The sequence below is a fragment of the Haliotis asinina genome, chromosome 14, assembly GCF_037392515.1.
Source record: "Haliotis asinina isolate JCU_RB_2024 chromosome 14, JCU_Hal_asi_v2, whole genome shotgun sequence".
Lineage (NCBI taxonomy): Eukaryota > Metazoa > Mollusca > Gastropoda > Lepetellida > Haliotidae > Haliotis > Haliotis asinina.
This window is the reverse complement of record NC_090293.1, coordinates 36,401,507-36,413,839: the sequence shown is the minus strand read 5'-3', so window position 1 is coordinate 36,413,839 and position 12,333 is coordinate 36,401,507. Positions and strand designations below refer to the sequence as shown.

The 12,333-nt window shown below is 41.6% G+C and overlaps 1 protein-coding gene across 1 annotated transcript; it reads left to right on the top strand.

The window, feature by feature from the left end:
- Nucleotides 1–4,856: 4,856 nt before the first annotated feature.
- On the top strand, nt 4,857–5,642 carry LOC137260782 (peroxisomal membrane protein PEX13-like). The gene has a single exon (XM_067798352.1). It carries the CDS (start codon nt 4,857–4,859, stop codon nt 5,640–5,642), a length of 786 nt encoding a protein of 261 aa, XP_067654453.1.
- Nucleotides 5,643–12,333: the final 6,691 nt, after the last annotated feature.

The following is a 12,333-nucleotide window of genomic DNA, read 5'->3' as shown; positions in this document are numbered from 1 at the left end:
GGGTACGAGGAAGGGTGCCTTATACCCCTGATCTCTTATTGAGCATGGGGAGGGGCGTGTTTGAAAACCCGGAAACAAATTCAAATAATCGAGTGAGTGGCTCATTATTCTGCTGTTACACATGACAATCTAAATTTCCACCGTGAGGGACAGGGTGTACTACACACATTGATATGATCACATGCAAGCATGAACGGTGTGCAGTCAGACGAACACACATGTAGTTCCCACGCGTATTGGCAAGCCTAGTGTTAAAAAGAATCAAAGGTTATACACTTTGGAAAATATTATCGCCATATGTATCCCAGATACTCACATATTGGTAAAATTTCTGTGTACAGCGGTGGTGCCACAAGGACTCAAACACTGAAAGCTTTAACCAATCGTCTGTAAAACATATAAAAGCAAGTGTTGGCACTGAAATATACATGGTGTTTAAAAAGTGAAACTAATTTATCGTCGTGACAGGGATAGCTAAAACAGCCAAGTCATCATACAGGTCCACGCAAGTCATCATACTTAGGTCAAAACTCTCACTACACTGAAAACATACCCTGTCATTTACATTCATATATGTATATCTGCCGGGTTCCACATGCAGAGGAGCTGTACCTCCTGTAAATGGGCCGAGCGGTAAGCACGGGACGTACACCATACATCCTTAAACATTCGGTACGTTCGTGATTTATTACCCCTCGCTCTACCGCTTGGCTTGCGTAATACCTCATACCAATCATTCACATACCCCTGCATACTAATATCTCGCACATTCTCACATAACCGTTTAACACCAATATCATCTTCCACTTTAACTATAAATTATGCCCCGTTCACATGCACACTTGCACACTTATGTATATATCCACAGATGAGCAATTTTTACATACGTGTGTAGATAAAAGTGTCAAGTGAATGCATTTACTTACGAAGGTAAATATACACCAGGATCAGGTTGAGCAATTTATATTTACTCATGTGCAAATTTGCACTGTAGTATACCGTGTCATGTCATCTTCTTTTGGGGAAAGAGTCACATATTCCGGAAGCAAAACATCATATATGGTCTCATAAACTTCATGAATGCATTTATATATTATAGTAGACTTCCCAACACTAAACAGTTCCCCACAGTTCCATCTACAGTCTGAAGATGAAGCCATCTATTACATTGCAATGGCAACTTTCATTCACACATCAAAAGGCCGGCGAACAGCTTGGTCACTAGTTTTTAGTAACCGTGTAGTTGTGTGTCGGTAAGATCGAAAACCCATTTGTTCATTCGTACCATTCATTCATTTTTTTGTCGTCATTACATTTATTCATCACGTTTCATCAAACAGACTGACCTGTTGCAAGACCTGTACATATCTGTGTCTCCTTCAGCGCCAGTAGTAAGAGAACATCTTTCGCGAACATCTTACGTGTCAGCGCTTTGAGCTGTGTGGTGGAAGTCACCGCTATGTAAGTACTCTTATTATCTTTCTGTGTTGAAATTCAGAGAAAAAAATGAGACAATTTGTATTCATGATTCACATTTTCGTGTTTACTCACTGTACATAAATTTAATGTGAACGCAAAGTAAGTTTACTATAACAGATGCATGTATGTTTACACACATGCAAGTTTACTTATATGAGTAAATATTGTGCATGTGAATGGGGCTTATATATAATCTAAAACATATAAAGGCCCCGTTCATTTAACCTTGATTTCACTCGGAAATTCCAGTTTCTCTCACGCTCACTTGCACATCACATGTGATGTCAGGTCTACAGCTGGGGGTAAGTGGGGTGGTGATGTCAGGTGTACAGCTGGGGGTGAGTGAGGTTGGTGATGTCAGATGTACAGCTGAGGGTGAGTGGGGGTGGTGATGTCAGGTGTAGAGCCGGGGTTGAGTGGGGTTTGGTGATGTCAGATGTACAGCTGGGGTTGAGTAGGGGTGGTGATGTCAGGTGTACAGCTGGGGGTGGGTGGGTTGGTGATGTCAGGTGTACAGCTGGGGGTGAGTGGGGTGGTGATGTCAGGTGTACAGCTGGGGGTGAATAGGGGTGGTGATGTCAGGTGTACAGCTGGGGGTGAGTGGGGTTGGTGATGTCAAGTGTACAGCTGGGGTGACTGGTTTTGCTGATGCCACGTATACAGCTGGGGGTGAGTGAGGGTGGTGATATCAGGTGTCTTAACTATGTAATGCGATAATTTCAGTGACGCTCTACCAACATGCTGTTCGGGGACACATGTAGACCTGCTTATGTAAAGTTCCTCCATCACATTGTTTTTCGCCATCTCTAACACACTCCGAAGTGTACATCACCAGAGATTTGTAGAGTTGTTAAAGTCACTATGTTTTCACTGTCAGCGAAAGCGAAAACGGCCAACTACAAACGGAATCGTCATCACATCTGTGCTGTCAAAGAATTCACACCTCGTGACAAAGTCAACCTAGTCGACATGCAGTCTACCCCAAGGTTCCTTCAAGTTGATATTAGTGTACCAGGTCTATTTGACGCAGTGTTGTGTGCTACGACCCTCATCATCACTGAGAGCAGCTAGGCTGCCTACCAGCTTATGAACATGACCGTGCTGTTTGGTGCCCTGCATATGCTGCAAAGTGACAGCAACGGGTCTGAATTTACAACTCAAGTAAATGTTGAACTAAAAGAACTTTGGATAGATCTGATCATTGTGCACCGTAAGCCAAGACACCCTCAAAGTCACGAATTGGTTGCGCGAGAGAATTCGAATGTCAAGGACATGATATGTGCTCGGGTGAGTGAAAATAGCATCCCTGATTGAACTGTTAATAACAGATATATTCAGTTCATTCAGAATTCCGATTTCATCGAGTATCCAATAGTCCTCATATTCAGGTCCCTTTGGGATGGAGGCAAAGGTTCGATTCCGATCACCATCAGTACCTGATGACATCCTTCACACACTCAGCTAAAATCGAGACATTATCTCAGTGTTGAACTGCTGGCCATGGTTTCAATAGGAGCCGAAATTGTGAGTAGTGTTGCACGAGCACCAGTTATTCTGGAAATTTGACTTGATATTGGTACAGTATGTCGGAAGCAAGGTGGTGAAAAACTGACTGATACGCTGTAACTCAAAGAACAGCATAACGACGGGCGGGTACATAGTGGTAGTGGTGTGAGGGTGTCTAACGTTAAGACCCACCTGTCGTACTGTCGATGGATACAGTACAGATGATTAAAACCTTTATCTCCCACGGCAGTAAACGTTTACGGAGGAAGTGAAATCCCAAATATGACATGTTGTATTTGACCACTTCCTAAATGGCATCGTGTAATCATAGCTTTCGGACGTGGGAGCCGTGCCAATTCACATTTATCAGAGGAGTACACAAAGTACGCAGTCTAGACTACCAGTTGTCCAATTTTCATTTTTGTGGAAGTCGCGGTGACTGAGCGGGTTAGGCGGCTGACTTTGTGTGCTGGCGAATAGGTGCCTGACTCTGAGGGGGCGGGTTCGAATCCCGGATGGGAGTCGACCAAAAAAGTACTAGAATTTGTACTGAGAAAGTGAAATCCCAAATATGACATATGTTGCAGTAAACGTTGTAATTGATATTGTGGCGAGCGGCAACATTAAAAGCTTAGGTTCACGTGTATATAAGGGCGGTAGTGTTGCATTGCAGGACACCATGATGCATGCGAGACAAAGTGGATTGATTTTTGAACGAACGTGTGGCAAGCCGTTTTCACATTTATTAAGAAAGAAAAGATATCTATAAATAACGGAACATATCTTTATTCAATTTCTCACATCCGTAATAGAATTATTGATATCTCAAAATGTTAAAGAGATATCAAAAACATATTTTGTGATATCTCTAAATCTGTTTAAGAGATCTATGATCATAGTGTACATAATTGTATTGGAAATTATTTGAAGATGTTTTGAATTCATTCCTCAATATCTTTAAATATTTAATTTATGTCCACAACTGTATTCAATTCAGCTACAAATGTAAAAACTTCGATTATGCATGTATTCAGTTCTTGCTATTACTGATGTCTAAAATCAGGTTTGAACATTAACTGAAGCATCCTGAAGAAGGGAATGACTTGATAGCTGTTTAGTCCACTGGATATGAACTTGGACTAGCCATGTTTGGAAATTCAGAGTTAGATTTCCTCGGATATAGTACTAGACTATTTTATCTCCGTGCCCGTTTGTATTTTGACAATATCCAGTCGTGACCAAGGCCGCGAGAGGGGTAGGAGATGCCACTGTCCGACTATCCGGAATCACATGAGTAGTTACAAATGGCACGAACAATGATAATATCACGTGACCAGTGGCTCGTGAAAAAAAAGTTTTACCCTAACCCTAACCCTAACCCTACCCCTTGTATGCAACGATGTTGGACTGACTTAAATGTGCTGAGACACTCTCAGTCTCACCTGTTGATAATAACACTTCGCGCTTACAACGCTCCTTGCTCCAGCGCACAGTCATTTCTATTGGTTCACCGGCTGGCCAAGCAAACCGCAGCTTATCGTCAGGCTCATTTTAAATGCACATGCTGTCTTGTACTTCTGAAGGAAGGATATATTTATAGGAATGTTTATCATGTTTTAAGGGAGGGAGAAACCCACAGTATGCCTTTTTGTTCACTGTATAACTGCATCAATATTGTCTAACACTATAACCTGTAATATATAGTGTAGTTCAGAGGTTTCCAATTAGGCAGATTTTCTACAGTTGATGAGTGATTTAAACATGTACATATTTATTAGATTCCGTACATTTCCTTATGTTCTTTTAGGCTGTTTCTTGTCTAAAACCAACAATACGTTTCGGTACATACATACACATACACGCACAGTGGAATGTCGATGACCCAGATGATTGTTAGCTCCTATACCGGCCCTCCCCATACCAGATACATGTCCTCTAGTCTTGGTGGCAGTGGAATGTCGATGACCCAGATGATTGTTAGTTCCTATACCGGCCCTCCCCATACCAGATACATGTCCTCTAGTCCTGGTGGCAGTGGAATGTCGATGACCCAGATGATTGTTAGCTCCTATACCGGCCCTCCCCATACCAGATACATGTCCTCTAGTCCTGGTGGCAGTGGAATGTCGATGACCCAGATGATTGTTAGTTCCTATACCGGCCCTCCCCATACCAGATACATGTCCTCTAGTCCTGGTGGCAGTGGAATGTCGATGACCCAGATGATTGTTAGCTCCTATACCGGCCCTCCCCATACCAGATACATGTCCTCTAGTCCTGGTGGCAGTGGAATGTCGATGACCCAGATGATTGTTAGCTCCTATACCGGCCCTCCCCATACCAGATACATGTCCTCTAGTCTTGGTGGCAGTGGAATGTCGATGACCCAGATGATTGTTAGTTCCTATACCGGCCCTCCCCATACCAGATACATGTCCTCTAGTCCTGGTGGCAGTGGAATGTCGATGACCCAGATGATTGTTAGTTCCTATACCGGCCCTCCCCATACCAGATACATGTCCTCTAGTCCTGGTGGCAGTGGAATGTCGATGACCCAGATGATTGTTAGTTCCTATACCGGCCCTCCCCATACCAGATACATGTCCTCTAGTCCTGGTGGCAGTGGGATGTCGATGACCCAGATGGCCAGGATGTAGTAATCTTGGGTGAGGTCAGTGACCACATCTCAGGCGATCACACCTGTGTGTGCCGATCCCATAAACGAGATATTCTGCTGAGATGAATGTACCCAATAGTCTGGGACTCCGAAGCTTCGCAATCCTATGGCATGTACTACTGGTAGTTTCCCATTTCTAATGTGGCGACAAGCGTACATGTTAATTCCGTTTGACGTCTTTAAGTAATTGTCTGTGCACAAGGTTGTCACAATTTACAACAACTTACACATGCATTTTATTTCTATGTCTTTCTAATTCCGTGCTGTCATATTGATGTATAAAACTACAAGAACAGGTTCTATGTTAAGCTACGACAAAGCTACTAGTCTTAAACAACTACTGCTACAACTACCTCTGCAGCTACTACCTAAAACAACTACTTATTACAACGACGCCTGCTACATCCAACTAGTACTTCGTGATACAATCACTGCTTATAGTGCTTCCAGTTTGCTTTAAATCTAATCACGAGAAACGGAAAACAAAGTCTGGGCGAGTAGGTGAATTGATGACTGAAGAAAGAGGTGCTGTCATTGTTACACACGCACGCATGAGCGCGCACGCACGCTCGCACACACACATATCCACACACAGCTAAATACTTTGTGTTGGTGATGTAAGCCAACACACCTACTGTTATACTGAAGTGGACCTTTGTTACTTTAGTGTGCAGTGCCAATCACAATTAATTAATGTTCTTACGGGGGCATGAAATGAACATCCCATGCTACAAAGTATGTATTGGTGTTTTATTGAATGTTAAGTCAGTAAAGCGGCAGTGATGTGCCGCCAGTCAGTCCCGCAGTTCGTTTTTCTTCACATTGTTGTCTGTCGGTAACACAGAGGCACCATCATCTTGCGCCGGCTTAGACTGCAAACCTTCCATGTATTCTGACTGCTGTCATGCTGGGCGCCCTCGTCACATAGAAGTAGGTCACACATGTCAAACTTCAGCAAGGACGAAATGTACATGCAATGGACACCACATAATCAGGTGACCAACAGAATGTCCTGCGGCGGTGGTTGCAGGGGATACATGTGCGCTGATGGGTGACGAAACAGCCCAGGCCTCGATGAGGCACAAACTAAAGTCGAGAAACCCAACTTCACTTGCATATAGACCAGGCAATGGAGACAAAACTCACATATCTTCTGATGATGGTACTAATCAGATACTCGTATTCTCTGGGTAAGTAATGTATTTCCTTCATGACTGAGATCTCATAGGACTTTTTTCTTGTAAACGTAAACGTTTTTGGTTTGAATGACAATTCCATGTGACGCAGATGATAAATCAGTCTAACTGTTTTTGTGTATTTTTTCATGATGTAAGTATCACATTATTTCATCACCGAAATGACACATGACACATGGACGTTTAATTCCGTTATATTCTTTGAATGATATGCGATATTCGGTATTTCCTTCAGGCGTATTTATCAAGGGAAACCTTCAACCGTATCATTTAACATCAAAAGTACGTGAAGCATAATTATTTCAACAATGTGCTGATTAAAGTAACGCGTTGCCTATGATGAGTGTTCCGGCACCAGCACAATATAACATGACCCGGACCTGACTCCACCTAGGCATTAACACAACACCACCCACCCCAAACCACCGTATCCAGAGCCCCGACCCCTTTCACCTACTCATGGGAAGCTGACGCCGTGTACTGCTGTATCCCTATTAAGCAGTAAACCCCACAGACCGTGTATACTGTGTTTGCCATGGAGCTACACCATGGTTTATCGTACATTATCAGTACATTGCTACAATGTAACCCATAGCTTGGTGAAATTCAGATAGAAGTAACTAGCCGCTGCAGTCAGACACGGAGCATGTAATGTGTTGTGATGTCTATTTCACCAGTCACCAGGACGTGTGAGTAATGAGACCCCGGCATCCATGCTATGCACATCGTCGGTTTCAATCAACCCCCTGTCCGTTGGACACATGCAGTATGAAACCTCACGGAAGAGGTAATAGTAGTCTGCTCTACCTGTCCAGTCCCGGCTCCTCGACTGGGCACTTAATGGTCAGTCTTCCCTCAGGCGAGATTTTAAGGAGGGTTGTAACAAAAGCTACCCACTGGGCGAATATATACATTCAATTTGGAATAACAACTTACAGGCGGATTGGATATAATACGGAGTACAATGAAGTAATCATCTCTCTCTCTCTCTCTCTCTCTCTCTCTCTCTCTCTCTCTCTCTCTCTCTCTCTCTCTCTCTCTCTCTCTCTCTCTCTCTCTCTCTCTCTCTCTCTCTCTCTCTCTCTCTCTCTCTCTCTCTCTCTCTCTCACCGAACTCCAGACCATTCAAACAATCACTAACCAATACAATAACTATCAATTAAACTAGGGTAAACTATATATGACCCAGACTTTAACAAAACGCTTATATTAATGTATATCAACGACGCACTAGTTGTACAGAACTTGGCCTCTAGCATGTCATTGCCTCCGATCATCAATGAGAGACATTAGACAATTCACCGACTGTCAGCCAGTAACACTAACCAGGCTGGATACCATAACACATGGCTGTCATTAGATATGACTGTCGCAGCCTGACATTGTTTAACGTATTCAGTAATCAGCTGGCGTAATCAAGGAAGGGTCATTTTTACCTCCCCCTGTTATACTGCATCAACTCGAAAACTGAATGTATCTTAAATACGGGATATTGCTTTCCTCGATACTTTGCTAGGTAATACGAACTGGTCATTAAAACGGTTTTCAAAACCGAAGTTTAGTTTCTGCTTTTCAATGTACGTATAAAGCATATCTAAATGGAATTTGTTTTCGGATTGACAGAATCATGCGCAATCAACCTGAGTACACGAACTGCATAGTGACTCTGTCTACACAACTGTCATCTTTACAATTGTGCAATAGCTATTGACGGGTGATTTGTCTATTCAGAAACTGTGGTGCTGATGCAAGTGCATGAAGATGACTTTAGAGTACGAGATCACTGGGAGGCCGTGCTGCACTGTGCTGTTACTCATCACATCAGACAGGAAACATGTTCCAAGATATGGTGGTCGCACGGGTCTGACCGCCACCTAACCCCGCCACACGATGACCCAACCTACAGGGTGACCTCAGAACTAAACAACAATAAATCACATCTGGAGATTTTGTCTTTTGGTGACACGGTCAAAGGAATTTACACATGCAAAGCTAGATGTGGGAACAGCACCTATGGTATCCGTTGCCTGATTGAAGGCGTCCCCGATACAAGTAAGTATTGTTGATATGATAAACTGAATTTCTATGTTGAATAGAGACACAAACATTTCCCGTTAACTAGGTAAGGGGCTTAGGTGAACTGTGAGATTAGATGGACATTACAGACTTGCTTCATCCAGGGCGTTTGCGTGGGATGGGTTGAACCGAAATTATTTAAATTCCGGAACCCTGAGACGTACAACTTCATGTAGAATTTCGCATTCTATAGCTACAATTATAATATTCCATACTGTTCAAGTCTACGTGTAAATGTTACTAAGTACATCCTAGTTGTTGTAGTACACACACGTGAGAGATTATGTGTTGCAAGCATGCTACAAGCTGTAAACTATCGTCAACGATAAACTGATGAACTTGATCCACGACTTCCATTTTAGTACAGGGACAAAACAAGGATGTGTTTAAAAACATGACCATCGATAAGTGTATCAGGTTCAGTTTAGTATATTTGCAGTTATTTCATTAGTATTACTGTGAACAAGGGTTCTTACGGTTTTATTATCATGTGTCAAAATTTCAGATCGCAGTTCTTTGTGTTCCGAAAAGAAATTCAAGGCAAATAACATCGCTTCAACGGCTGACTCTGACGAGGAGAGTCACACCGGTGTGTATTTCGTTACAGCTATTGGTGTCATAGTCTCCTGCGCCGTTGTTATCACAGGTCTACTACGGTGGCTTCACAAGCGTCACCAGACCCACAAACAATACAGACAGATTGTTGAGAACATGTCCCGGCTACACAACCAGGCTACGTCCACGCCAGGTCATCAAAGACGTGAATTTCCTGTTCGGAACGTCGTTCTACCCCCAATGCCTCAGTCAACATTTGGTCGCATGCCCAGTCAGGTTTTGTACCAACACATGCCGGATGGGTCTCAGATTGTATTTATACCTGCATCGAAACTACCAACTTATGAAGAATCACTGTTACTTCAGACAGGACCATCACCAAGCCCTGAACGTGTTGCATCAGTATTTGGAACCTCCACATCACGAGCTCATCCTAAGTGCGAGCCAAGTGAACCATCTACATGGAGGATGTCTGGAAGTGAGATTTCAGCTGTAAGTCTGCCTCCTAGCTATACAAGTGTATTTGAAGGTCTGAGAGACCAAGACACAAACAGTGACCTCGATATATCCTCGAATTTTGGGGATGTGTCTCAGGAACCAAATCAAGCAACATCAGTACCTGTTGGAGTGCACATGACCCACTCGCCATTACTACAACCCTTGCCGATGAGGACTTGAATCCCAAAACGGATGACAAGACTCTCGCCGTCACTAGATTATTTACACATTACTTTGCTTGAACAATATCTTTGAAAGAGACATAAGAGGATGATTATGGTATATGAGAATTTATGTTTGCATTTTACTGAAGCTGTAAAACATGCCATCACGAAACATATATTAACTGGCCGTACGACTGTATATGCAATAATCTGGATTTATATGTTTATCATATTAAATAATGTACTGTTACAAACTGCCCTTGTCATTTTGTTGTTAGAAGACGCGCGCATGCATGGTCATGAACACCAGATACGGAAAGATTTGCACACAGATACGTAGATTATATGTCATCTACGTCTCACTTCTGTTCATTCAAGTAATATTTCCAAATATTTAAACATGGAAAATGTATAGAATCTCTCAGAAGAAGAAAATGAGGGACAAAGCAAAATACAAATTATCAGAGCATTATTTAGCATATGACAGTGATTTCCTCCTTTTGAAGATTAATAGGCAGATGTTGGCCAAACATGATAAAGATTAGCATTGGTTTTTAACATAAAATATAATATTTCGATGTCAGGTTCATATTTTAAGAAATCTGGACGTAAGTTATCACAACCATTTACAACTAATACCCTGATCGATGTCATATAAATATGTAGTGAAACGATACATCAATTAGTCAGCTTATAGTCAGAACTGAAGGCCACAGGCCCATACCATAGTACAACTACATTCAACGCTCAATAGCAGAGTGGATTTCTCTTCAAAACTGCATGATAGACAAACACCGTAGTATTTTCAATAAATACACGGTTAGAAGTTGACAATAGTTGGGTATATATATGGTTTCCATAACAGTCACAAATAAGCCAAACATGGTATTCATCTTCCTAGGCATTATAGAAACAATATATGCCAATATTGATCTTCAACATCATTATCAGATTTAAGAATATTTTCATAATATATGCCAATATTGATCTTCAACATCATTATCAGATTTAAACATTTTCTAGATTCTAAAAGAATATTTTCATAACGACCAGTAATCACTTGCTAATGCAGATATGCATTAAACTACAACTTTCTGTAGAATAACACTTCTTATATTTTCCAAACAACCGAAGAGTGTTGTGTCAAGTTCATCCTTCCTGTTTAGATAACTGGTCATATCAAGATTTGGTATATTCATTCATGATAACATTCTCAACAAAACAACCAAGAGACGATTAATGAACATTAACAGGTGCGTCTAAAAAGTATTGTCAACAGGGGGGATCTTGATTCCAATCTCAACACATCTGTTAGCCCTCATGAAACATATTTACTTAATCCACCTTCCATGGTGTGGAATCAACGCCAGTTTCTAACGATATAGGACGACTGTAGAACAAGGGGAACACACGCCATTTTATCCCCAACTGCAAACTATTCCAACGTGTTGTGCGAACTTTCCAGGACCTATGAAAACAAGTATGGAACTTTGATGAACAGAATTTACTGCTGATACATTTTAGTTGCCCCAAATACCTGTCCCATAGCTTACGTAAAACAGACCACACCATACTATCATAGAGTCTGAAATAGGCTTGGCAGTGCATACCACCAATATCTTTCAACTTGGAGATGAACAAACTCTGTTTGCCGATTTAGCTGCTGCACGTGTCATTACAGAAAAAATCTAAAAACTCACTTAACTACAAACCTAGATAATTATAACTAGTTACTGGGCTTAAAACTTGCTCTCCAACAATGAAAGCATACTTTCTTTGCCCAGTAGACGAGTGTTCTAAAATGGAAAATTTTGGATTTATCAATGTTTACCTCCAATTTACTTGTAAAGCACCGTTTATGTAAAACATCTAACAAAATGTTCAGATTATAGACTTCATTTTCTGCTATCGGGGCTAGGTCGTCAGCTTAAGTAAAAAGCTGTTATATGTACAGTATCTATATTAATTTTACATCAATGTTAGGATTATTGAGGGTATGAAATACATCATCAGTAAAAAGAAGAAAAAGTATGGGAGACAACAGACATCTTTGTTATAAACAACGATAGGCATTGAACCGTGAAGTTAAATAAACCAACTGAAATACATTCCCGCGCCATCCACAATATGCATCTGTATGCAAGAATTAGCTCCCATTACCTCCCGTTGCTATTCTATGCTG

Bases quoted from the DNA above. Each gene is read 5' to 3' on its own strand.
- LOC137260782 (XM_067798352.1), top strand. From the start codon at position 4,857: ATGTCGATGACCCAGATGATTGTTAGCTCCTATACCGGCCCTCCCCAT.